This window comes from Oryx dammah, unplaced genomic scaffold (assembly GCF_014754425.2).
Source record: "Oryx dammah isolate SB20612 unplaced genomic scaffold, SCBI_Odam_1.1 HiC_scaffold_21, whole genome shotgun sequence".
Lineage (NCBI taxonomy): Eukaryota > Metazoa > Chordata > Mammalia > Artiodactyla > Bovidae > Oryx > Oryx dammah.
The window spans coordinates 20,491,737-20,519,691 of NW_024070205.1; the positions used below are offsets into that span (position 1 = coordinate 20,491,737).

The 27,955-nt window shown below is 45.4% G+C and overlaps 1 protein-coding gene and 1 long non-coding RNA gene across 2 annotated transcripts; one reads left to right on the forward strand and one right to left on the reverse strand.

Annotated features, from left to right (window-relative positions):
- Positions 1-2,411: 2,411 nt before the first annotated feature.
- On the reverse strand, positions 2,412-27,955 carry TOR3A (torsin family 3 member A). The gene is made up of 6 exons (XM_040263896.1): positions 27,596-27,955; positions 26,130-26,243; positions 25,255-25,520; positions 23,496-23,674; positions 3,803-3,927; positions 2,412-3,275 (listed from the first exon to the last, which is right to left on the reverse strand). The coding sequence occupies exons 1-6, from the start codon at positions 27,861-27,863 to the stop codon at positions 3,019-3,021; spliced, it is 1,209 nt and encodes a 402-aa protein (XP_040119830.1). The 5' UTR covers positions 27,864-27,955; the 3' UTR covers positions 2,412-3,018.
- LOC120880524 lies at positions 10,068-20,121 on the forward strand. Its single transcript, XR_005725048.1, has 3 exons — positions 10,068-10,208; positions 11,074-11,078; positions 20,100-20,121. It is a non-coding gene; the product is annotated as an uncharacterized LOC120880524 (long non-coding RNA).

Consider the following 27,955-nt stretch of genomic DNA (forward strand, 5'->3'; position numbering starts at 1 on the left):
TCAGTGCTCCCATTTCATTTGTTTTTCAATTTCTCCTTTTCTTTTTGATATTCTTAAGCCTTTATAAAGTGTAGTAGAAAATTTTTTGTACATATAAATAGTATATTTTAGAAAACTTACGAATTTCTTCCTAGCTAAGAAATTTATGACATTTTGATTCCACTGTTTGACTTAATATGAATAGACTGCTCATTTCTAATAGAAGTGACATTTTGCTGAAGGATGACTAGCATATACTCAAGTGATGTGTGTATAAGGTTCAATTAGAATGGCTGTTGTAGGGGAGCAGAATTTGCCACCCCAAAATGTGCTTCTTTAGCATAAGGATTATTTTAAGTTAGTTATCTATAAGAAATTGCAGACACAGGTGAAGCTCTGAAAACTGAGTAAAAGTTAATCCTTTTGAAAGAGATTTACATTTGTGAGGGAGCTCTCCATTTGTTAGGGTATCTCCCTTTGCTGTTCCTGGAAGAGGAGGATCAAATCTCTAGAAACTTAACAACAGAGAAGGTGGTGAATTATCAGTAAATTGCAGAACCACCTCACATTGGTTTACTGTGCTCTTCCTGGTAACCGTCCGTAACTGACCGCCGGCCTGCACCTCCCCGCCCCGCTGGACCCAATATCTGCTTTTGTCTTTAGCTGAAAATAGTAGTTAAGGTGATAATTTCTGCCATTTCGAAGTTAGTTTTCCTGTGTCTCTCCCATGTATACATTTTATTAAACTTTTATTTTCCTTCTCTTAATCTATGTCAACTTAATTACTAGGCCAGCCAAAGACTCTAAAAAGGGAAAGAGGAAAAATTTTCCTCCTCGATGCTGTTAAGCATCGGTTTATACACCTCTGTACCCTCCACTGTCAGTCCTTTTCTCCCACACATTTTTAGTTTAGAAATTCTTGTTTCAGATTTTTCTGAGGAGAACCTCCCATTGTTATCTTTTCCCTCTTCGTATTGCTTGCAATACTTTCCAAACCTGAGGCTATGGCATTCGCCAAAAAAAAAAAAAAACAAACACATTTTAGAAACAAGTCATTAAAGCGTTGGAGTTGGACTCCCTGAGTTGAATTCCATTTCTCCACTGACGAGCTCTGTAAAGATAATTAAACCTCTTGGAGCCCCAGTTTCCTCAGTCATTAAATGGTGATTACATTGATCCCTAAGTCGTAACGTTAAGGATTAGATGAGGTGGTCTAACCCTCAGTGTTAAGAATGCCATGCGGTTAGGCATCACGTGGTACATGATGTGTTGGCAAACGTCAAGTTACCTGGAACCAACCAGGAGTCAGAGAATGGCAGCCCTTCCTGGGCTTTGAGTATGGTGCCAAAGTTCTGTGTCCTGAGTACTTGATAAATACTAACTCACTTAATTCTCACAGCCCTATGAGGTAAGCACAGTCATTACCAAGGTTAAACTGAAGTTATCAGCAGCTTCCTGTGGTCTCACCAGCGGGAGGTAAGTGGCTGAGCCGCTGAGCAGTTTCTGGCTCCAGGGGAGAGTGTGGAATTACTGCAGCCTGTTGCTCGTTCTGGTCCCGAGGTATGAGGTTCTGACCCAGTGTTTATGACATCAGATATGGCTGACCTGTGCTGAAAGGGTCAGCTGTTCGTGGCTTTGAGACCTAAAGCTGTACAACGTGCCTTTTAAAGTGTGTGTCTACAGAGTTTAGATGCAGGTATGTTATAGGGCTGCAGACTGTTCCCGAGATGCTCCAGACTGAGACAGGCGCTTAAGACTGACCCCCCATTTCATTGTGCAGTTAGGCCAAGTTTACTTCTGTCCCATGGATGGTGCAAAACTAAGCTCCTTTCATTCGTTTGTGTATTGATTGGGTATCTAATGTGGCTCAGGCTAGGTGCTCCTAACCTTGGGGCAGCTATTGGAGTAAATTAATGTAATTGTTAAGTGGGAGAGAACCAGAAGTGTTTTCTTTTTACTCGCACTACTGGTAAGAGGGTGGGGAGGACTGTAAATAAAAGGGCCACCTGAGGTGATGACACGAAAGCAGAGCCGTGTGTGACTCCAGAACTGTGGTAGAAGGGGAGAACCAAGGGGAGGGGCAAAACCGTGAGCAACTCCTGTGTATCTGGAGGCACAACGCCCACATCCACACGTGGCCATTCGGTCCTCAAGGACAGCTTTAGAGCTGGGAACACAGGAGTGCTGTTTTCACATATAAGGGCAAGATGCTGTGGAGGCCTCTTCAGTAAGAGGCGGAAATAGCCTGGCTTAGTTGATGCGGTCCCGCAGCAAACAGAGCTAAGTTGGCAGAGCAGGTGACCCCACTGTCAGCTCTGGGTGCCAGCACACACCCCGTCTCCACCAGTCCCCATCCGTACCACCTGGCGCATGGAATTTTGCTGTGGGAGCATGATTACTAGGTCTCAATAAGAAGGTAAGTAAGCCGAGGGTTTTAGAAAAAAATACAAAATTTTAATCTTTACATATGTTAAGGTCACTAATTTAAGTCTTGAAAATCTGCAGAGCAGAAGAAATCTTCACCTACACTGATTAAAAAAAAAAAAACAAAAACAAACTTCCCCTGTGTCCTTTATCCTGAGCTCTGGCCTGAGCTCACAGATAGAAGCTGCTCAGCCTCCCTCTGGGAATAACAACTTGAAAGCTCACCCACCAGCCTGCAAACGTGAGGTCAGCCCCTGCCACTGGTAAGCAGAAGTTGGTCTTTCCCTTCTCTGTCACTGCGCATACTGCAGCCTCAGGCCCAACACCAAGGCCAGGCATCTGCGGGCAGATGCTAATAAATCCTTGAGATGTCTCTCCTGCAGGACCTCCCCCAACCAGCTGGCTCACATTTCAGAATGTGGCTCTTTAAGGCACCAAGTGATTTTAAGCATTGGCTCTATCTCTGATCTAAGGCCTCCCCTCTACACACTGCTTGTGTGCTCGTGACTGCCAGTTGCTAGCCTGCCCTCCCAACCCCTTATGTCCTGGACAGTGTGCTGCCACGACAGCCCAGGGTCCATTAGTGGAAGGAAGGCAGCTTCGGAAAGTTTTCATCTAGCCCTCAGGCAGGACATAGCTAATTCTCTGGGAAATAGATTTGCATCCCTGAGACGAGAAGAGCTGTTCCTCCTTGGGGACGTACACCATCATCCTAGCAATTTCATCGAGGGCCTCTTCTGTATACAGGAGGTCCTGGCTCAGGAAAGCGTCACGTGCGCACAGCCTCACGTGACGGAACTCCAGTGGCAGGAAGGGGATGAAGAGGTCAATCAGGTTTTCCTTCACAAGACGGCTGTGCCCAAAACCACTGTCTGAAATCAAGAGCAGGGTTACATGAGGTCTGACCTGGGGCTGAGCCCATCTGGAGTCGAGGTGTTCCCCCACCCTAAGGGCAACTCCGGGAAGGCTGTCGTCTGTGTCAAGAACTATGCAACTGTGTCTCCCTTCAGGGAGAGAGGGCCAAGAGGAACTAGGCGTGTGAGAGGGAGAGACAGTGCGTGTGCCTGCCAGGCTATGGTTTCATCTGATGGCAGAAGGCAGAGGCGCAGCGGCCCTGCCTACAACTGGAGGCTGAGCCACTGAGACTCACATAGTGAGACTTTTCTTCTTCAAGGGTCTGTATGGCCAAGGCCAACTATTCCCTTTTTAAGGAATAGTTTTCAGAAAAGGACTTTTCTCATGCCTACAGCAAGCTGACAACAAGAATAGTATATGGCGCCGCCTCTGTGGTCCTGAGTACCCTGTCTGTCTCATGAGCACAACTTCCAGCACATACACGTTCTTCTCTACCTCCCCTCTCACCAGAGGCTTATGTTCTGCAAGGCTGGCAGTCACCTACCTGTGGATGCCACAATCTCAGCTTGGAGGCGGGACTCCAAGTGTCCCATCCTGACTTCCTCCCGGGGCTGCCCAGCCTTAAGCAGGTTCAGGACCACCTCGTTGATGATATTGCCCCCAAGGTTACTGAAAGAGACAAGTCCTGTTAATAGATTCTGTTGGTGGTGGTTTTGTAAAAATTGGAGTTGATAAATAATGTTGGGTTAGTTTCAGGTGAAACTAAGTGATTCAAACTAATCACTTTGAATAACAAAGTGATTCAGTTCTATATATATATTTTTTTCAGATTGTCCATTTTGGTTATTATAAGATATTGAATATCGACTGTTGTGTTATACAGTGAATCCTTGTTGCTTAACTATTTTATTTATACTAGTGTGTATCTGTAAATCCTATACTCCTAATTTATTCCCTACCTCCTGCTTTCCCTTCGGTAACCACATCTTTGTTTTCTGCATCTATAGATCTGTTTGTTTTGTATATAGAATAATTCTTATAGATTCCACTTATAAGTGATATGATATTTGTCTGTCTCTGACTGACTTCACTTAGTGTGATCTTCTCTAAGTCCATCCTGCAAATGGCAATATTTCTTCATTATGGGTGAGTAATGTGCCACTGTGTGTGTGTGTTCCTCACATCTTCTTAAGACAATCATCTGTTGATGGGCATTTGGATTGTTTCATATCTTGGCTTTTGTAAAGACTGCTGCTGTGAGCTCTGGGGTGTATGTATCTTTTTGAAACAATTTTCATCATTTCTGGATATGTGCCTAGGAGTGGGACTGCTGGATCAGATGGTAGCTCTATTTTTAATTTTATAAGGAACCTCCAGACTTTTCCATAGTGACTGCACCAATTTACATTCCTACCAACAGTGTAGGAAGGTTCGTTTTTTCCATACTCTCTCCTGCATTTGTTATTTGTAGACTTTAATGCTAGCCATTCTGACCAATATGAGGTGATATCTCATTGTGGTTTTGATTTGCATTTCTCTCATAATTAGTGATGTTGAGCATCTTTTCATGTGGTTTGTTGGCTATCTGTATGTCTTTGGAGGAAGGTCAGTTTAGGTATTCTGCCCATTTCGGGGGGCTTCCCAGGAGGCTCAGTGACAACTCTCCTGGAATGCAGGAGATGCAGATTTGGTCCCTAGGTCTTGGCAACCCACTCTAGTACTCTTGCCTGGGAAATCCCTTGGACAGAGGAGCCTGGCGGGCTACAGTCCCTGGGGTTGCAAAGAGCTGGACACAACTGAGCATGCACACATGCCAGTTTTCGGGGGGCGGAGTTATTGAGTTGTATGAACTGTTCATATATTTTGGAAATTAATTCCTTGTTACATTGTTTACAAATTATTTTCTTTTCTGTAGCAGGTTGTCTTTTCATTTTGTTGATGGGTTCCTTTGCTGTGCAAAAGCTCTTAATTTTGATTAGGTCCCATTTGTTTATTTTTGCTTTTATTTCTTTTGCTTTGGGAGACTGATCCAAGAATATATTACCACAATTTATGTTGGAAAACGTATCACTTATGTTCTCTTCAAGGAGTTTCAATGGTCTCATGTCTTGATTTCATTATTTTTATATTTGGCTTCCAAGTGCACAGTCTGACCACTGGAGCCGTTGGTGACTGGAAGAAAGGAGGTTGAGGGGCCTGGGCCTCCCATCCTCCAGGAAATCTTGTCACAACACAAGTCTGTACAGAAAAGGCACTGTCCTGCTTGGTCATCCATTTTCCCTGCCTTGCTCTCTTTTGACCAACACTGAGACTGTACTATATGCAGAGTGCACAAAGATGGTAGGATGTCGGTCTTTCCCTGGACTTCTGTATGGAAGGAGAGGCCCATGTGTATGATTCCAGGGCAGCTGGGGCCCAGGGATAAGACTTCAGAGGGCAGAGGAGGGTTCTGGGCACACACAGATCCTGCAGTGCTCATCAGACATGAGGCAGGAAGAGCACAAGTCCAGGCATGGGGGTCAGGAGCTACAAGCTGCTTGGAGAGGCGTGTGGAGCAGAGGCATGGAAGGCAGGCTGAGGCTGGCATGGCGCCTTTGTCAGCCAGTCACGTGGATTTTAGCTTATAGGCCACGGAGAGCCGTTGAAGGGTTGTGAACTTGGGAGTACAGGGTAATAAGGTGGTCTGATTGGCTTTACTTTCTAATAAGATTGTTCCTGGGCCACAGTGGTTGGATTGAAGAGAAAGCTAGTCAGGGAGCTTTGTGCCATAGTGCATGTTTAGAGATGATAAAGGCAATGGAGAAGGGTTTAAAGTTAGTGTAGGAGGCACAACTGAGAGGACCCTGTAACTGATGGACGTGAGAAGTAAGACAGAGGAGGTCACCAAAGAGAAACAAGTGTCTGCCTGGAGTGGCCCGCAGCCCGCTCAGCGGAAGTGCGGTTTAAGAGAAGAGTGGAGACGCCAGCTTGGATTTGCACACGGTTGAGTGTTGTGCCCTTGAGTGTTGTGTAATTTCACTGGAATTGTGGGTCTAAAACACAGGAAAGAGGACTGAGAGTGATGAGAGGTAGAGGAGATCTTAGAGCGGGGAAGCTGGGAAGGAGGAAGTGGAGCCAGGAGCTGGCGGCAGGTCATGCTTCCCGCTCCTGGCACCCTCCTCTCTGCCTCACAGTACTCAGGTCCCCTCCCAGGCCTTCTGCTAGCTCCTTAAACAAACCGAGCTCTGCCCTGCTTTTCCCTCCAGCCCAGTACAGTGAGGGAGTATGAGTGACGGAAGCAGGGAGGCAAGGGAAGGAACAAAGAGCCAATATTTCCATTCTGTCCTCATCAAGCTCTGAGTGGCTGACACTCAGGTACGTTAGCTCATCTGTCTGCTCATTCAGCGTTTTGAGTGTGTCCTGGGGGCTGGGTTTGGGACACAGAGGAGGAGCGGGGTGGTTCTCTGCCTGCCTGCCTGCCTCCACGATGGACAAGGAGGACACCTCCTGGGGCAGGCATCCTTTCCTGCCAAGGGATGCAGTCTTCCTTCCTGTAGGGGCCAGTGTGCCCCTTACAGCTCCATTTTACTCCCGAGGCCAGGGGCCCCCAGCTGGAGGGCCTGGCACGGATGAGGGGAGTCCCTACCCCTTGTCTCCTGCTCAGCCAGACTTCCTCTGACCTCTGCAGGTGGGAAAGCTGCTTACGTCGACTCTCCTCTACTTCCTGAAGCTGCGGTCCTCCTCTTCCTGTAGGAAGGCCTACTGGGCAGGTCATCTGTGTACACACCAGACCACAACTGCGTCAGCTGAGGCGAGACCTGCCCATCCTGCATTACTCATGGGAGGTAAAGACAGGTCTACACGTGCACAGGCTACAGGGCAGGCATCCAGGGTGAAGGGGAGAGGACCAGGATTCACTCACTCAGCGCCAGGGGCACAGACTCCAGTGCCGTCCCCATTTGCACCCAGAGGGCCACCTGACGTGACGTCTGAGATCTCCACCTCCCTTCTGACTTTTCTCCTGTAGTCCCACAGCCAAGGGTCTCTCTTCTCCCTCCATGTTTCTGGCTTCATCTCACCCACCAGTACATAACTGGGGCCCCTTTTCTATTCTAACCCAAGCCCAACGTTATACTTTTTAATAGAGCTTGCCCTCGCAGAGTGCTTCAGTTCCCTTGCACATCCTCCCAGGTCACCTGCGGACTGGGAGTTCTGAAGGGACGAGGGACGGAAGGCCCCCCTAGTGATGTGCCCTCTGCCCTGGCTCTGGGAGGGGACAACCTGTGGTCTTACCAGTCCTACGACCACAGAGGACGGGACTCAAAGGATTCTCCAGAACCGTGCTCACCAACCCCAGCCTGGACTGCTAAGTCTTCCCTAAAGAACAGCCACAAACTCCACTCGAGTATCATCTCCTCGAGCCTTCGTTTCCTAATTTGTAAAAGGACAGACCTGAGCAGACGATTTAAGAAGCCCTCCTTAGGTCACCTTAGATACGATGGTCAGTCAACAGACATTTCCACGAGTACCTTCTGTGTGCTGGGGTACAAGGCCTTTGATTCCATGAACAATTTACACTTGTATAGTTCTTTTAATTTTAAAGCCCTTTCTATCCATTCGCCTGATAACAGCCCAAAGAGAACAGGTATTAACTCTCTCTTCACTTTATAGCTTCAATGGGAGGACTGTGGCTCTGATCTGCAGAGTTCCATGTGCCCGACCAGCCCTGTGACACCATTCCCAGAGCCTCTATACTTGGTAGAAATGGGCAAAAGTAGTCAATGTTAGTTTTCTGGTACCCAACCAGGGGCCCTGATTTCCTCAGGCCCAGAGGCCAGACTTGTTCTGAGGGTTGGGGTGACTCTAGCTGCACCCACACTCCCCACTACACTCCCTGCTTCAACTGCCACCTCCTTTCTACATTCAGACACCATCACGTTGCAGGGGGCCCAGCAAAGCCACTCGCACTTCAAACAGCACGCTCAGGATTTGTTTCAGGGTTAAACCACCAGCCTTACACCAGTGATTTGTTTACATCATCAGTGCTTTCCTTTCAAATGTAAGAGTCCTCACCACATAGGTAAGGTCACTGTAGAAATCAAGTCCAGAGACACAGTCTTCCCCCATCCATCACCAGAACATCCGATGGGGTCTAGAGGTGCTGCTTTGAGGCCGCCTGGGGCAGCGAGGTGCTGAGCCTCAGGGTCAGTCTGGCTGGCCTCCGGCTCCAGACAGTCCACCCAGGCCTGCTGGGCACCACTGGCTCTCAGAGGCTGGGCCCACATCAGAGTCAATGGAACTGGAGGCCATGGCCTCACCTCCTGTCACCACTGTGCATCCTCCTTCCCCAAGGGGCTCAGAGCCTCCTCCAGGGCCAGCAGGGTCTCTGCATCCCCTGCCAGAGTAGCCTTGGTGGGGGCAGCTTCTCCCCAGACCCTGCCCACGCTCTGCCATCTGTCTGCTCATTGGGACCCTCTGGCCTCGGACAGGGCACAGAGGTCGGGGTAATGGGGGGAAGGGCAGGCGGTGGGTTAGACGAGGGCAGTGCTGGCAGGTCAATGACTAAAATACGATGACGTCTGCCTAGAGATAGCAGGGTCACCTGGGTCACGTTAGGAAATCCTGCCACCAGTGAGGGTGAGGTTTTTCTATGCCAAGAACGGGTGGGAAAGCCAGCGTCTGGGCACCTTGGGCTAAGTTGGGGAAAGGTTGGCCACAGCCATTGCCAGGAGGCAGGAGTGGGCTCAGCCAAGGAGGAGGAAGGCACCAGGCAGCGGAGGGGGAAGAAGCCACACACAATGGCAAAGGATCACTGCAACAGGAAAGGGCACCCGAGGAGGCTGGGCTCCAGGCTCCCTTCCATTCTGAAGGAAGAACTTCCTGCAGCGGTGGCTCTGGGTCCCCACCCCGGTCAGGGCTTGGGGGGAGAAGCCTTGGGGAACCAAGATGACTCCTTACCTGACCCTGCATCAGAACAGGAAGAGATCCATACTTCCGGGCTACCTCAAAAGGGGGTGAGTAATATACAGCTGAGAAGGAGAGCTAATTCAAAGAATTTACTGTCCTTGCCTCCTAATTCTGAACCACTCAAACCACAGCAGAAAATCTTTCCCTGCTTTCCTCTTAAAATAACCTTGGAGGCTCCTCCGCCCTCCTTCACAATGCACTGCAGGTCCTGTCAGCCTTACTTATATCTATTGAGATTATCATATGGTTTTTATCTTTCAATGTTAGTAACAGACCAAAATCCCAGCTCACTCCTTCATACTTGCCAAGCCTTGAGGGAAAACCAGACCCCTTAATTCTCTTCACAGTGAAAGTTGCTCAGTTGTGTCTGACTCTTTGTGACCCCATGGACTATACAGTCCATGGAATTCTCCAGGCCAGAATACTGGAGTGGGTAGCTGGTCCTTTCTCCAGGGGATCTTCCCAACCCAGGGATCAAACCCAGGTCTCCTGCACTGCAGGCAGATTCTTTACCAGCTGAGTCACCAGAGGGGTACCCTAAAGCTGGGAAAAATCCCCGAGTGAACATGTACTGGCCTGTGGGGGGAGGGTGATGGCAGGGAGGAGTGGTTTGGCTTCCACTGAATGCAAGACGCTGCTTGTGGCACTGAATCGAAACTGATCAAAAATTTCCCCCAAAGCAAAAGCCCAGGGCCAGATGGCTTCATAGATGAATTCTAGCAAATATTTAGAAAAGAGCTAATGCCTGTCCTTCTAAAACTCTTCCAAAAATTGCACAGGGAGGAACACTTTCAAACTCATTCTATGGGGTCACCATCACCCGGATACCAAAACCAAACAAAGACAACACAAAAAAAGAAAATTACAGGCCAGTATCACTGATAACATGTAAAAATCCCCACAAAATTCTAGCAAACACAATTCAACACATTCAAAAGATCAAAAACCATGATCAAGTCAGGTGTATCCCAGGGATGCAAGGATTCTTCAATATATACAAGTCAGTGTGATATACTAACACTGAAAGATAAAAACCATATGATAATCTCAATAGATGCAGAAAAAGCTTTTGACAAAATTAGACATCTGTTTATGATAAAAAAAAATTCAAAAAGGCATAGAAAGTACATACCTCAACTTAATAAAGACCATGTACAATAAACCCACAGCAAACATTATTCTCAATGGTGAGAAACTGAAAGCATTCCCTATAAGATTAGGGACAAGGGTGCCTACTCTCACCACTATTAAACATAGTTTTGGAAGTTCCTAGCTATGGCAATCAGAAGAAAAACAAAAGGAATCCAGATTGGAAAAGAAGTAAAACTCTCATTGTTTGCAGACGACATGATACTGTACATAGAAAACCCTAAAGAAACCATCAGAAAATTACTAGAGCTAATCAATGATAGAAAATCAATACACAGAAATCACTTGCATTCCTATATACTAACAATGAAAAATCAGAGAAACTAAGGAATCAATCCCCTTTACCATTGCAACAAAAAGAATAAAATACCTAGCAATAAACCTACCTACGGAGACAAAACTGTAAGACACTGATGAAAGAAATCAAATATGACAAACAGATGGAGAGAGAGTCCATGTTCCTGGGTTGGAAAAATCAATACTGTGAAAGTGACTATACTACCAAATGTAAGCTACAGATTAAAAAAATTCATATGTTCCAACAGACCAATGAAACGAGATAGAAAGCCCAAACCCATGCACCTATGGATACCTTATTTTTTACAAAGGAGGCAAGAATATACAATGGGGCAAAGATAGTCTCTTCAATAAGTGCTTCTGGGAAAACTGGACAGCTATGCATAAAAGAAAGTAGAACACTGCCTAACACCATACACAAAGATAAAGTGGATTAAAGATCTAAATGTAAGACCAGAAACACTATGACATAAATCACAGCAAGATCTATTACCTACCTCCTAGAGTAATGGAAATAAACAAGTGGGACCGAATTAAAAGCTTTTGTGCAGCAAAGGAAACTATAAACAAGGTGAAAAGACAACCCTCGGAATGGGAGAAAATAATAGCAAATGAAACAACTGACAAAGGATTAATTTCCAAAATATACGAGCAGCTCATACAACTCAATACCAGAAAAACAACCCAATCAAAAAGTTGGCAAAAGACCTAAACAGACATTTCTCCAAAGAAGATATACAGATGGCTAACAAATACATGAAAAGATGCTTAACATCACTCATTATCAGAGAAATGCAAATCAAAACCACAGTGAGGTACCATCTCACGCTGGTCAGAATAGCTCCTATCCAAAAGTCTACCAACAGTAAATGCTGGAGAGGGTATGGAGAAAAGGGAACCAACCCTCTTAAACTGTTGGTGGGAATGCAAACTAGTACAGCCACTGTGGAGAACAGTGTGGAGATGTCTTAAAGAACTAGAATTAAAACCATCATAGAACCCAGCAATCCCACTACTAGGCTTATACCCTGAGGAAACCAAAATTGAAAAAGAAACATGTACCCCAATGTTCACTGCAGCTCTATTTACAACTAGGACATGGAAGCACCTTAGATGTCCATTGACAGATAAATGGATAAAGAAATGTGGCACATATATACAATGGGATATTACTTGGCCATGAAAAGAACACATTTGAGTCAGTCCTAATGAGGTGGATGAACATAAAGCCTATTATACAGAGTGGAGTAAGTCAAAAACATATCATATACTAATGCATATATACGGAATCTAGAGAGAGGGTGCTGATGAACCTATCTGAAGAGCAGCAATGGAGACAGAGAACAGACGTATGGACACGGCTGGCAGGGGAGGAAGGAGAGGGTAGGATGTATGGAGAGGGTAACATGGAAACATAGATTACCGTATCTAAAATAGATTACCAATGGGAATTTGCTGTATGACTGAGGGAACTCAAACCAGGGCTCGGCAACAACGTAGAGGGGTGGGATGGGGAGGGAGGTGAAGGGATGTTCAAGTGGGAGGGGACATGGGTCAACCTATGGCTGATTCATGTTGATGTTTGGTAAAAACCAACATGATACTGTAAAGCAATCATCCTTAAATTAAAAATAATTTTTAAAAAAGAAGCTGCTTGTGATGCATTCAAGTTGGGCCAAGAGGGACCCAAACTTGACTGCTAATAGAACTTGGGGAGGACTTTCTGTTGGAACTGCCATAAAAAGATACAGATGGACCCTTGATTTCAAAATTCACTTTCTGCAAAGCCATTTCCAGAACCTGTGGCACACAGTAGAGCAAAACAGGAAATGGAGTGCAGTGTTTATAAGGTGATCAGTCCTACATTGTGAGGCTGCAAATCTCAACACAGGAGCTGGAAAGCTTTTCATCGACATTATACCCTGAATTCCAGGCCAGTGACTTCCTCTCATGATCAGTGAAGAAACAGACTTTCCAAGGCTAGAGAAAGAATTGGCCATGTTGGACTTCATGGGCAACTATCCTCCAACTGTTTATACTTTGGGAATTTTTAAGGGTAGTTTGTACTTAAATTTCAACTAATATGCTGACTTGAAAACTTAACGCCCTTCTAAGAGTCCCTTGGACTGCAAGGAGATCCAACCAGTCCATCCTAAAGGAGATCAGTCCTGGGTGTTCACTGGAAGGAATGATGCTGAAGCTGAAACTCCAATACTTTGGCCACCTCATGCGAAGAGTTGACTCATTGGAAAAGACCCTGATGCTGGGAGGGATTCAGGGCAGGAGGAGAAGGGGACGACAGAGGATGAGATGGCTGGATGGCATCACTGACTCGATGGACATGAATTTGGGTAAACTCTGGGAGTTGGTGATGGACAGGGTTGGCCTGGTATGCTGAGATTCATGGGGTCACAAAGTCAGACACGACTGAGCGACTGAATTGAAGAGGGGACTCCCAGCACGTGAACTACATTTCCGACTATATTACAGAGCTTTAGCAATCAAAGCAGTATGGTACTGGCATATAAACAGACACATAGATAAATGGAACAGAGTGGAGAGCCTAGAAATAAACCCATGCATATATGGTTAATTTACAAAAGAGGAGCTAAGAATATGCAGAGGGGAAAGGACAGTCTCTTCAATAAATTTATTAGGAAACCACATGCAAAAGAATGAAACTGGACCACTGTCTTATACCATACACAAAAATTAACTCAAAATCGACTAAAGATGGAGATAAGATGGTAGAGTAGAAGGACATGAGCTCACTTATGACAACTAACTGCTGAACAACTGTTGATGAAAAATGCTGGAACCTACCAAAAAAGGTATCTTACATCCAAAGATGAAGAAGACACAGTGAGATGGTCGGAGGAACAAAACTGTGATAAAATCAAATCTCATACTGGTTGAATGGATGACCCACAAACTGGAAAATAATTATATCACTGAAGTTCTCCCGCAGGAAAGTTCTGAGCCTCAGGTCAGGCTCCCTAGCCCGGGGACAAGGAGACACGAGATAATCTGTCTTTAATGCCAGTGGCATTTGGGCACAGGAATTGGCAACCCACTCTAGTATTCTTGCCTGGAAAATTCCACGGATGGAGGAGCCTGGGAGGCTACAGTGCATGGGGTCGAAAGGAGTTGGACTTGACTGAGCGACTTAAATGTTAAATGTTAATGAGGGAAACAGAAGCTGGGTCTTATCCTCTGGTGGGCAGGGCCATGTCAAAGTGTCAAGGTGTTTAGCAGGTAGCTCTATGCTCAGGAAAGACTTTAAGAAGTCTGTCTGCTGATGAGTGGGGCAGTGTTCCCACCCTATCAGCCTGAGATGTCCCAGCATTGGAGCCTATAGCCAGTTGGGTGGAGCCAGGTCTTGGTGAGAAAATGGCAGCCTCCAGCAGGGCTCACACCAATGAATACTCCCCAGAACTACCACTGCAATGGTCTTTGTCCCTGCAATGAGCCCCAGCCACCCTCCGCCTCTACAGGAGGCCCTCCAATATCAGCTAATAGGTCTTGCCCAGGCTTTTATGAAGTCCCTGCTTTTTTCCTTGGGTCCTGGTGCACATGAAACCTTGTGTGTGACCTCCAAGAGTAGGGCACAAGCCTCAAACCTACACAAGCCTATTAGCCTCATCCACCAGGGGGCAGACAGCAGAAGCAAGAACTACAACCCTGCAGTCTGTGGATGGAAACTGCAATCACAGAAAGTTAGGCAAGATGAGATGACAGAGGAATGTGTCCCAGATGAAGAAACATGATTAAAACCCTTGAACAACAACTAAGTGACATGAAGAGAGGCAACCTATCTGAAAAAGAATTCAGAGAAATGACAGTAAGGATGATCCAAGAAAAAGAATCACTAGAAAGAGCATGGAGTCACAGATCTAGAAGATACATGACATGTTTAGCAAAGACCTAGAAGAAGTAAAGAATAAACAGCACTTCCCCAGCGGTCCAGTGGCTGGGAATTCACCTGTCAATAGAGGGAACATAGGTTTGATCCCTGGTCCAGGAAGATCCCAACTGCCACAGCTGCTGAAGCCCATGCCTCTAGAGCCCTTGCTACGCAACAGGAGAAGCCACTGCTGTGAGCGCCCTGTGCACTGCAAAAACCAATACAGAATTGTAAAGTAAAAATTAAAAATAAAAAAAAAAAGAAGTTATAAAACTTCCCTATGAAATTTCCTCTAGAAATTTCTTAACTTTAAGAGAAAAAAATTCTAAGCTGTGTAGAAACCATATAACTGTCAATTAAATTTACTTTTTAAGTCATTAAAACTTTCGACTATGAGTAAAGCAATTAAAAAAAAAAAAAAGAAAGCCTGTGCACAGCTACAAAGACCTAGTGCAGCTTAAAATAAATAAAAGTTTAAAAAAGGATAAACTGATGAACAATATACAGTTACTGAAATAAAAATACACTAGAAGGAATCAATAGCAGAATAACTGAGACAGAAGAACAGATAACTGAGCTGTAAGACGGGATGGTGGAAATCACTGCCATCAAATATAATAAAGAAAAAAGAATGAAAAGAGGACAGTCTAAGAGACCTCTGGGACAATATTAAATGCAGCAACATTCGCGTTATAGGGGACCCAGAAGGATAAGAGGAAGAGAAAGGACCTGAGAAAATATTTGGAGAGAGAATATTAATAGCTGAAAGGTTCTCTAAGAGGAAAGGAAACAGTCACCCAATTCCAGGAAGTGCAGAGAATCCCAGGCAAGATAAACCCAAGGAGGAACATGCTGAGAAACACAGTAATCAAACAGACAAAAATTAAAGACAATGAAAAATATTAAAAGCAACAAGAGAAAAGTAACAAATAACATACAAGGGAATTCCCATAAGGTTATCAGCTCATTTCTCAGCAGAAATTCTGCAGGCCAGAAGGGAGTGAAACAATATATTTAAAGTATGAAAGGGAAGAACCTACAACCAAGAATACTCTACCCAACAAGCCGCTCATTCAAATTCAATGGAGAAATCAAAAGCTTTATAGACAAGCAAAAGCTAAGAATTCAGTCCACCAGACTAGCTTTGCAACTAATACTAAAGGAACTTCTCTAGCAGAAAATAAAAGGTGACAACTAGAAACAAGAAAATTACAAATGGAAAAAGCTCATTGGTAAAGGCAAACATGCAATAGAGGTAGGAAATCACCCACACACAAATATGTGATACCAAAACCATCAATCATGGGAAGAGGTGAGTACAAATGCAGGATATTGGAAATGCATATAAAAGCTAAAAGACCAGAACACTTAAAACACTCTTGTTTGTAAATATAACAAAACCTCATAGTAACCACAAACTGAAAATCTACAATAGATACACAGGGAAGGAAAAAAAATTCCAAGCGAAACACTAAAGTTAGTCACCAAATCACAAGAGAAGAGAACAAAAGAGGAAAGGAAGAAAAAAAGACCTACAAAACAAATCCAAAACAATTAACAAAATATAAGAACATATATATCAATAACCAAATTAAACGTGAATGGATTAAATGCTTCAACCGAGAGACTGAATGAATACAGAGCAAGACTCATACATATGCTGTCTACAAGAGACCCATTCACATCTGGGGAAGCATACAGACTGAAAATGAGGGTATAGAAAAAGGTATACCATGCCAATGTAAATCAAAAGAGAGCTGGAGTAGTTATACTCAGACAAAATAGACTTTAAAATAAAGACTGTTATAAGAGCAAAGAAAGATACTACGTAAAGATGAATGACAGCTCTATGAAGATCAGATCATAACTGTAAACATACATGCACCCAAATTCCTAAAATGGTTCTATGAAGACCTACAAGACCTTCTAGAACTAACACCCTAAAAAGATGTCTTTTTCATTATAGGGGACTGGAATGCAAAAGTAGGAAGTCAAGAAACACCTGGAGTAACAGGCAAATTTGGCCTTGGAGTACGGAATGAAGCAGGGCAAAGGCTAATAGAGTTTTGCCAAGAGAATGCACTGGTCATAGCAAACACCCTCTTCCAACAACACAAGAGAAGACTCTACACATGGACATCACCAGATGGTCAACACCGAAATCAGACTGATTATATTCTTTGCAGCCAAAGATGGAGCAGCTCTATGCAGTCAGCAAAAACAAGACTGGGAGCTGACTGTGGCTCAGATCATGAACTCCTTATTGCCAAATTCAGACTTACATTGAAGAAAGTAGGGAAAACCACTAGACCATCCAGGTATGACCTAAATCAAATCCTTTACGATTATACAGTAGAAGTGACAAATAGATTGAAGGGATTAGATCTGATAGACAGAGTGCCTGAAGAACTATGGACAGAGGTTTGTGACACTGTACAAGAGGCAGGGATCAAGACCATCCCCAAGAAAAAGAAATGCAAAAAGGCAAAATAGTTGTCTGAGGAGGCCTTACAAATAGCTGTGAAAAGAAGCTAAAGGCAAAGGAGAAAAGAAAAGATATGCCCATTTGAATGCAGAGTTCCAAAGAATAGCAAGAAGGATAAGAAAGCCTTCCCCAGCGATCAGTGCAGAGAAATAGAAGAACACAATAGAATGGGAAAGACTAGAGATCTCTTCAAGAAAATGAGAGATACCAAGGGAACATTTCATGCAAAGATGGGCACAACAAAGGACAGAGGTGGTATGGACCTAACAGAAGCAGAAGATATTAAGAAGAGGTGGCAAGAATACACAAAAGAACTATACAAAAAAGGCCTTCATGACGCAGATAACCACGATGGTGTGATCACTCACCTAGAGCCAGACATTCTGGAATGTGAAGTCAGGTGGGCCTTAGGAAGCATCACTACAACAAAGCTAGTGGAGGTGATAGAATTTCAGCTGAGCTATTTCAAATCCTAAAAGATGATGCTATGAACATGCTGCACTCAATATGCCAGCAAATTTGGAAAACTCAGCAGTGGCCACAGGACTGGAAAAGGTCAGTTTTCATTCCAATCCCAAAGAAAGGCAATGCCAAAGAATGCTCAAACTACTGCACAATTGCACTCATCTCACACACTAGTAAAGTAATGCTCAAAATTCTCCAAGCCAGGCTTCAACAGTTTATGAACTTAAACTTCCAGATGTTCAAACTGGATTTAGAAAAGCAGAGGAACCAGAGATCAAATTGCCAACATCTGTTGGATCACTGAAAAAGCGAGAGAGTTCCAGAAAAACACCTACTTCTGCTCTATTGACTATACCAAAGCCTTTGACGGTGTGGATCACAACAAACTGGAAAATTCTTCAAAAGATGGGACTATCAGACCACCTGAACTGCCTCCTGAGAAATCTGTATGCAGGTCAAGATGCAACAGTTAGAACTGGACATGGAACAACAGACTGGTTCCAAATCGGGAAAGGAGTACGTCCAGACATATATTGTCACCCTGCTTATTTAATTCATATGCAGAGTATGTCATGCCAAATGCTGGACTGGATGAAGCACAAGCTGAAATCAAGATTGCTGGGAGAAATATCAATAACTTCAGATACGCAGATGATACCACCCTTACAGCAAACAGTGAAGAAGAACTAAAGAGCCTCTTGATGAAAGTGAAAGAGGAGAGTGAAAAAGTTGGCTTAAAAACTCAACATTCAGGAAACTAAGATCATGGCATCTGGTCCCATCACTTCATGGCAAATAGATAGGGAAACAATGGAAACAGTGACTGACTTTATTTTCTTGGGCTCCAAAATAACTGCAGCCATGCAATTAAAAGACACTTCCTCCTTGGAAGAAAAGTTATGACCAACCTAGACAGCATATTAAAAAGCAGAGACATTACTTTGCCAACAAAGTTCTGTCTAGTCAAAGCTATGGTTTTTCCAGTAGTCATGTATGGATGTGAGAGTTGGACTATAAAGAAAGCTAAGTGCCAAAGAATTGATGCTTTTGAACTGTGGTGTTGGAGAAGACTCTTGAGAGTCCCTTGGACTGCAAGGAGATCCAACCAGTCCATCCTAAAGGAAATAAATCCTGAATACTCATTGGAAGGACTGATGCTGAAGCTGAAACTCCAATACTCTGGCCACCTGATGTGAAGAACTGACCTTTTTGAAAAGACTCTGATGCTGAGAAAGACTGAACATGGGAGGAGAAGGGGATGACAGAGGATGAGATGGTTGGATGGCATCACTGACACGATGGACATGAGTTTGAGTAAATTCCAGGAGTTGGTGATGGAGAGGGAAGCGTGGCATGCTGCAGTTCATGGGGTCACAAAGAGTTGGACATGACCAAGCGACTGAACTGAACTGGTGCACCCAACATAGAAGCTTCAATATATAAGGCAAATACTTTACTATATAAGGAAAATACTAACAGCCATAAAAAGAGAAACTGACAGTAACACAATAATAGTTGGGGACTTTAAAGCCCCACTTTCATCAATGGACATATCACCCAGACAGAAAAATCAATAAGGAAATATAGGCTTTAAATGATACATTGGACCAGATGGATTTAATTGATATTCATCGAGCATTCCAGATAAAAGCAGCATTCTTCTCAAGTGCACATGGAACATTCTCTAGGACTGATCGCATGCTGGGCTACAAACTGACCCCCAGTAAATTTAAGAAAACTGAAACCATATGAAGCCTCTTGTCTAAACAATGCTATGAGATTAGAAACCAACTATAAGAAAAAAACCTGTTTGAAAAAAAACCACAAACACATGGAGGCTAAACAATATATGCTACTAACCAACCTATGAATCACTGAAGAAATCAAAGAGGAAACGAAAAAATATCTAGAGAAAAATGAAAGCACTATAATCCAAAACCTAGAGGGATGTAGCAAAAGCAGCACAAAAAAAAAAGTTTATAGCAATACAATCTTACCTCAGGAAATAAGAAAAACCACAAACAACCTAACCTTACACCTAAAGCTGGAGAAAGAAGAACAAAACCCAAAGTTAGTAGAAGGAAATAAATCATAAAGATCAGAGCAGAAATAAATGAAAATAAAAGAGTACTACAAATAACTATGTGCTAATAAAATGGACAACCTAGAAGAAATGGAGAAATCCTTAGAAAGGTACAATCTCCCGAGACTGACTCAGGAAGAGAAAGAAAATGTGAATCAGTCACAAGTACTGAAATTGAAACTGGGATTGAAAACTCCCAAGAAACCAAAGTCCAGGATCAGATGGTGCACAGGCAAATGCTATCAAACATTTAGAGAAACAGTTTCTGAAACTATTCCAAAAAAAGAAAAATCTCAGAGAAAAGAACACTCCCAAACTCATTATGAGGCTCCATCACCTGATATCAAGACCAGAAAAGATACCACAAAAGAAGAATTACAGGCCAATATCACTGATGAACAGTCACAAAAATCCTCAACAAAACACTAGCAAATGAAGCCTAACAGTACATTAAAATGATGAAGGGGTATTTATCCCAGCGATGCAAGGATTTTTTAATATCTGCAAACCAGTGTGATACACCACATGAACAAACTGAAGAATAAAAACCATATGATCATCTTAACAGTTGCAGAATATGTTTCTGACAAAATTCAACACTCATTTATGTAAAAACTCTCCAGAAAGTGGGCAAAAAGGGAACATACCTCAACATAATAATAAGGCCATATATGACAAAGCTACAGGTAACATACTCAATGATGAAAAGCTGAAAGTACTTCCTTCGAGATGAGGAGCAAGACAAGGATGTCCTCTCTTGCCACTTTTATTCAACATAATTTTGGAAGTCCTACCCATGGTAATCAGAGAAGAAAAAGATATAAACAGAAATAAAAGGAATTAAAATTGGAAAAGAAGTAAAACTGTCACTGTGCAGATGATATACTATACACAGAAAACCCTAAAGATCGTACCAGAAAACTACTAGAGCTCATTAATGAATTCAGTAAAGTAGCAGGATACAAAATTAAGACACAGAAATCTGTTGCATTTCTATATACTAACAAAGAAAGATCAGAAAGGGAAATTAAACAATGCCACTTACCATTATATCAGAAAGAATAAAATACCTAGGAATAAACCTACCTAAGGAGGTAAAAGACCTGTACTCCAAAAATTATAAGACACTGATGAAAGAAAGTAAAGATGACACAGATGGAAGATATATCATGTTTTTATATTGGAAGAATCAACACTGTCAAAATAACTGTACCACTCAAGGCAAGCTACAGATTCAGTGCAATCCGTATCATATTACCAATGATATTTTTCACAGAAATAGAACTAAAATTTAAAAAATTTGTATGGAGACACAACAAAAGACTCCAGATAGCCAAAACAATTTTGAAAAAGAAAAACAGCTGGAGGAATTAGGCTCTCTGCCTTCAGACTATACTACAAAGCTACAGTAATCAAGACAGTATGGTACTGGCACAAAAATAGAAATACAGATCAATGAAAGAGGATAGTAACCCCAGAAATAAATCCATGCACCTAAATGTCCACTGGCAGAAGAATGGATAAAGAAGCTGCTGCTGCTGCTGCTGCTAAGTCGCTTCAGTCGTGACTGATACATATATACAATGGAATATTACTCATCCATTACATAATGAAATAATGCCATTTGCAGCAACTTGGATGGATCTGGAGATTAGTCAGATGAAGACAAATATCATATGATATTGCTTATATGTAGAATTTAAAAATGTTACAAATGAATTTATTACAAAACAGAAACAGACTCACAGACTTAGAAAACAAACTTAAGGTTACTAAACGGGAAAGGTGGGGGAGGGGCAGAATAAATTAGATGTTTGAGATTTTCATGTACACACTACTATATTTAAAATAGATAACCAACAAGGACTTACTGTATAACACAGGGTACTATGCTCAATACTCTGTAATAGCCTAAATGGGAAAAAGAATTTGAAAAAGGATGCATGTATAAAAGAGTCGGACACGACTGAGCGACTTGACTTTCACTTTTCATTTTCATGCATTGGAGAAGGAAATGGCAACCCATTCCAGTGTTCTTGCCTGGAGAATCCCAGGGATGGGGGAGCCTGGTTGGCTGCCATCTATGGGGTCGCAGAGAGTCAGACACGACTGAAGCGACTTAGCAGCAGCAGCAGCATAACTGAATTACTCTGCTGAACACCTGAAACTAACACAACATTGTTAATCAATTATACTCCAATATAAAATAAAATGAAGAAAAAAATGGATTAAAGACTTGAACCTAAGACCTGAAACCATAAAACTCCTAGAAGAAAGCATAAGTGGTAATTTCCTTGACAGTGGTCTTGGCTATTATGTTTTTGGATTTCACACTAAAAGCAAAGGCAACAAAAGCAAAAATAAACAAGTGGACTACATCAAACCAAAAGCTTCTGCATAGCAAAGGAAACCATCAACAATACAAAAAGGAAACCTACCAAATGGGAGAAAATACTTGCCAATCATATACCTGATAAGGGGTTAGTATTCAAAATCTATAAAGACCTCATACAACCTAGCAGCAAAAAATAATCTAATGAAAAAATGAACAAAGCTCTGAATAGACATCTTCCCAAAGAAGACACACAAGTGGTCAACGGAGACATGAAAAGGTACTAAACATCAGTGATCACGAGGGAAATGCAAATCAAAACTACAATGAGATACCACCTCATACCTGGGAGAATGCCTATTATCAAAGAGATCAGAAATAACCAGCGTTGTTAAGGCTTTGGAGAAAAGGGAACCTCTGTGTGTCACTGGTGGGAATGTAAACTGGTGCAGCCACTATGGAAAACAGTACGGAAGTTCCTCAAGAAATTAAAACTAGGAACGAGGACTACCACATGATCCAGCAATTCTACTTCTAGATATTTATCTGAAGAGAATGAAGATACTCAAGGAGATATCTGCACCCCCATGGTCACTGTAGCATTATCTACAATGGCCAAGATAAGAAATGAAGTGTGTCTATCGATAGATGAACGGAAAAAGGAAAAAAAATGCATAGATGGCGGAATATTATTCAGCCATTAAAAAGAAGGAAATCTTGCTATTTGCAACAACATGGGTGGGCCCTGAAGGTATTATGCTGAGTGAAATAGGTCAGAAAGAGAGAAATAAGATGAAGCCTGTACAAACTTCAACTAGTAGCTCGTGGGGATGTAATGTACAGCATGGTGGCTTTAGTAAAGAATACTGCATTGCATATTTGGAAGGTGCGGAGAAGAGTACACCTTGAAAGTTCTCATCACAGGATCAAAAAGGTTTTATAACTATGTATGGTGACCTGGAGTGCTGCAATTCACGGGGTCGCAAAGAGACACGACTGAGCGACTGAACTGAGCTGATGGTGACAGATGTTAACTAAACTTATTGTGATCAGCTCACAATATGAACAAATAACAAATCAATTATACACCTGAAACTAATATGTCAATCATACCTCAATTTAAAAAAACCACTTAATGTCCATCTGAGAGGGGACTCCCAGTATCCCTCCCTCAGGAGGCCATGTACTAACTGGGGAGTCTGAGGGAGCCTCCTGATCCTGAGAACCAGGGAGGAGGCCAGATAAGGGACAGCTGGGTCTTCCCCAGGCTGGTCCCGGGAGTTAGTTGGCCTGTGCTGGTGGTGGTGGTGGTGGGGTCAGAGTCCTTCAGAAGTGTTTGGTCGAATCAAAGCAGGAGACCTAAGGCTCCCCACCCTTGCTGCTACCCAAGCAGCTGGGCTTCTGTTTTCTCTCCTGGAGTTTGTGTTGGTTTCCTTTCCAGAAAAGGGTGGGCAGCCTAGGAGAGCATGAACCCCACCCCACCCCTCTCAGCTCCCAAGCTTGGCACATACACTGCCCGGACAGGGTTCTTCCTCCCCTCACCCAGTCCTTCTGACTTTTGTTTCTCAGGCCTCACCTGAGAAAAAGAAAGATGGTTCTCTTGGACTCGGCTCTGCGGTTGCTGGGGGGCTGGCGTTCCAGGTGTGGCCTGAGGGCCTCCAGCAGTCCTGGGTGCAGCTTCTCAGCCTCGTCTAGAATGAACAGGGTCTGGCGACAGTGTTCCTGCGTCTTCCTGATCTTGTCTGTCAGCTCCTCCTGCACAGAATACGGGGAGCTGCCAGGGAGCAGTGGGAGGCACCTCCTGGCCCTGAGGGCCCTAGTGAGGTTTTCCCAGGGTGTCTACAGTGGATCACCTGGAGCTGGTCTCCACCACAGAACCACCGATCTAAACCTCTGGGGATGGAGCTAGGCCGTCCTCCTTTAACAAGCCTCCCAGGTGACTCTCCTGCACCCTGAGATTTAAAAGCCAACTAGTGGAGCCAGCCTGGGGAAAGGGCCTTGGCAAATGGCCCCAGCCCTGCTTCTCCCACTCCAGGATGAGGTTCCATCCCAGAACTAACTGCTAACTCACCCTACCCAGGGGTAGCAGTCAGGCTGTCACACAGGGATGACAGGTAGAGACAGGCTCGGGTGCCCAGAGGCAGTCCTGTCTTGAACTCCCAGGAGCAGAGCACCCACCAGCTTCTTCCCTGAGATCTCAGCCCAGCCTGGTGCCCGAGGGACCCAACTCAAAACTGGGATGCCCCACCCCAGGCAGGATAGTAAGCCCTGGACTGAAAAGACGCTGCTCTGCAAGGTTTCCCAGGAGAACAGGGCCGGCTCCTGCCCCAGGGAGAGGTGTTTTTTTTTAAAAATTAATTTTTAATTGAAGGATAATTGATTTACAGTATTGTGTTGGTTTCTACCAAACATGAATTAGCCAGAGGTTTACCCACGTCCCCACCCACTTGAACATCCCTCCCACCTCCCTCCCCAAGGGAGAGGTGTTTGAGCAGCGCCCACAATCTCCATCTACCTCTAGCCTTCCTGGTTTTTGACTTCAGCCCCGTCTCCCCAGTGCGTGGGTGTGAGAGTGTGAATGTGTCGATTTCCACGGTGGGGAGGCTGAGTCACAGGTGTTTTACTGAAAAGCCAGGTAGCTCTTTCTTGGGGGGCCTGACCAGCAGCCTGCCCTGCCAGGCCACACTGAAACTGCCATGGCAATCTGTCCTCAAAGTTACATAATCTTCCCAGATTAACACACTCCAAATACTGAAACTAAAAGCCAAAGATAGACACAGTCACCTCTGGCAGGCTGCAGAGGGGTTTGGTCATTGCATGGCTAACATGTCTGAATGAACAAAACCCAAAATAGCAGAGCAGCAGAAACTCTTTGTATGTGAGTCCACCTGTTGGCACGAAATGAGTACTTTTGGGAAGCCGTGGAAAAACCACTTATGAGAAGGCTCTTTCAAAAAAAAATTGTGGAACATGCAACTTTCTGTCCAATATAAATTATAAAGACATTAAAGAGCACAGGGGAACAGCTTGAAGGAAGTACACCATGTGGGTTGATTACGATAAAGCTTTTGCTTGCTCTGTTTCACACTTCCTGAGGCACTTCCACTCCTTCTGTTTACAAATTGAACACATGGATTCTCTGGTTAAGCTCACACCCTCTTGGGCCTCACCTGTTGAATAGCTGTCTCTGAGGGTAACAGGTTTCTCTGCATCGTCCCCCCACCCTGCTGTCCTCCAACCCCCACACCCAGGGCTGGCTTCGGCCTCTCTCCTTGGGCCCAGGCCTCCGCCGGGCCCAAGCCCTCACCCAAGCTCCTCAGCACGGCCGGCCTCACCTTGTACAGGTCCACATTCCTGGGGTGAGGGAAGTGCAACGTGGAGATGAACACCTTGACACAGTCGCTCCTCAGCCCGTCCTGGTACAGGTTTTCTGCCAGCATCCGCGCCACGAAGTTCTTGCCTGTGCCAGACCAGCCGTGGAACGACAGAGCCAGGGCCTTGTCCGGCTGGGGCATCTCTAAGTAGCCCCTCACCGCCGTCAGGACCAGCTCCCGGGCCAGGTGCTGGCCGTGCAGGCGCACGCGCAGGTCCGCCTCGAGGCCTAGGGATGGGGAAGAGGCCACGCTGAGCAGGGGGACACAGATGCATCCCCCCCAGGCTTGGTGATGGCCGAGAGTGAGCACCGCTGACCATCTCTGAGGTGGGAGCCACCCTGTCTGGGGACTTCACGACAAGAAGCCACTGGGCAGACCTTGCAGTAGACCTTGAAGAGATTCAGTACTATTTTCTGAAGAGTTTGAGAAGTCCACGTGGATTTCACCGTTTCTGAAGGTTCTGAAGACACCCCCCTAGCAGGGTTGCAGAGTCCTGTCTGGAGGAGGAACCCAGCCCCCCACTACCATGAAGTTGCTCCTTCCTGGAAGTTTCAGGACCCCCTAAATATTTTATGGAGACCCCCTTATTTTATTCATTTCAATTCAATTCAGCCAACACCTACTGAAGCAGCTAACGTGGCCAAAGCCCTCTGCCAAGGCCTTTCTTTCAGCCATGAGGGTGCAGGGTATGGGAGGCATGGTGGAGACAGGGAGGGTCTCTACCACGCTGCCGGCTATGGGCAGACTGCGGTTGGAGCCCTACGCCTTGGCATTCTCCTGAATTGCCTCCCCCCCACTCCAAGATCCCTGGCCCTGAGGGCCACGTGAGGTCTAACCTGTGAAGTTGTTGAGGATCCTGCAGTCCCTTCTGTTGCAGCAGTCCCAGAAGCTGCAGGACCACGTGCTCAAGATATCCAGGTACTGCTGGCCCAGCAGGGCAAAGCTCCAGCCTGGAAAAGGGGGAGCTGTGAGACAGGAATGGAGCCCAGGGTGGGCTGAACACTGCCTCCCTTCAAACTACCAGAGCGGTTCTTCTGTCCTCTCTCCAGAACCACTCCCCAGTGCTCTGCCCTAGGCTTTCCTCTCACTGCACCTGGGAGTGGGCTCAGGTGGGCGTCTCCAGTATGAGAAAGTAGATGGCCTTGCTGTAGATGCAGCTCTAGTTGCAGCAAAAGCTCAATTTACTCAACAATATATCTTATTTTGTGCCAAAGTGTACGTTACCCATGTCCTGCCTGCAAGGAGTTTGCCGTCTCCGAGGGAGAAACAGTAACGTGATTGCCATGCTTCCTACTTGCTCTGGATTGCAGAATCATCTGATCACGCCCAACCCCAAGTGTCTCAATTCTTTTGCTGCTGTTCAGTCGCTAAGTTGTGACCCCATTGACAGTAGCCAGCCAGGCTCCATTCTTCTATCAGATGTCAATTTGAATATACTGAGCACTGGCAAAAACAAAGCAAAAACCATTCACTGGAATTTAGAACTTTTGATTTAGGGACTTCCCTGGTAGTCCAGTGGTTAAGACTCTGTACTTCCAACGCAGGAAGCATAGGGTGGATCTCTGGTTGGGGAACTAAGATCCCTCATGTCTGGAGGCCCTGCTCACCTCTCCACCGCCCAAAAAAAGAACTTTTAATTTAAATGAAAGATGTTTCTAGCACTACTGCAGGATTATCACTACAGAACCTAGAGTTAACGACAGCCACTGCAAGGAGTCTCAGAGACCACCAGGGCCAGGACGTTGATTTGACAACCCTGCCTCACAATTTATCAGTGACAGAATAAATCGGAACTCAGGTCTGGGGGACTCGTAGCCCAGCTTCGGCGTCAGAACTCAGGTCTGGGGGGGACTCGTAGCCCAGCTTCGGCTTCTGTAAGCAGCAGAGGAAGAGGACAAGGTATTTGGGGGTAGTGTCCAACTGGGGATTTTCCTTAAAGTCATCAAGAATGTGGGCAGGAGCAGCTCCTTGGAATAATGGCAGGGAAGGTTCGGAGACAGCAGGGAAGTGTAAGCCGTGTCTGGAGGAGCCAGGAACGGGCGGCGAGTGCAGCCAGGACCGCTTGTCTGCATAAGGACGCCGCGCCAGCGGCAGTGATGAGGGTTCCTGGTTCCGAAGAGGCTGCCCTGCTCTTAGCTCGGCCTAAAGGCTGGGCGGAACAGCAGAGCCGGCGGCTAAGGCGCTCGTCTGGTGATCCCGACGGCCCAGGACAGGCGCGAGGCTCTGAACGCCGCGGCCGGATCCCAGCGGGCCTCGCGCATCCCTCCCGCCTGCTCCCGCCCTCCTGAGCCTGAGGTCTTACCCGGGGGCCGCGCCGACGCCTCCTCATCCTTCCCACACCCCTCAGGCCACACGCGGCAGCTGAGGAGAGCCCAGTAGCGTCTGGAGAGCGCGCCGGCCGCCCTCAGTCGCTCGCGCAGGCCCTGGAAGGCCAGCCAAGCTCCGGCCGAGCCTGCCTCCTCGGTCCCCTCCCTCGGCCTCGCCTGGCCGCCGTGTCCCCACGCACTCGGGGGCGGCAGCAGCAGCGACAGAAGCAGGAGCCAGAGCAGACGCTCTGTGCCCCCAAACATGACCAGGCCGGCAGCAGGCCCCTCCACCGCTGGGCCTTCCCGGCCCTTTCAGGGTCCCGGCCTGAGGGCGGGCGCCCGAACTTCCGAGGCCC

Excerpts from the sequence above, each read along its gene's own strand:
- TOR3A (XM_040263896.1), bottom strand. The coding sequence starts at position 27,863 with ATGTTTGGGGGCACAGAGCGTCTGCTCTGGCTCCTGCTTCTGTCGCTG. Across the intron at positions 25,521-26,129 it reads GATCCTCAACAACTTCACAG|GCCTCGAGGCGGACCTGCGC; the intron begins GTTAGACCTCAC and ends CCCCATCCCTAG. Across the intron at positions 3,276-3,802 it reads TGAGATTGTGGCATCCACAG|ACAGTGGTTTTGGGCACAGC; the intron begins GTAGGTGACTGC and ends TCTTGATTTCAG.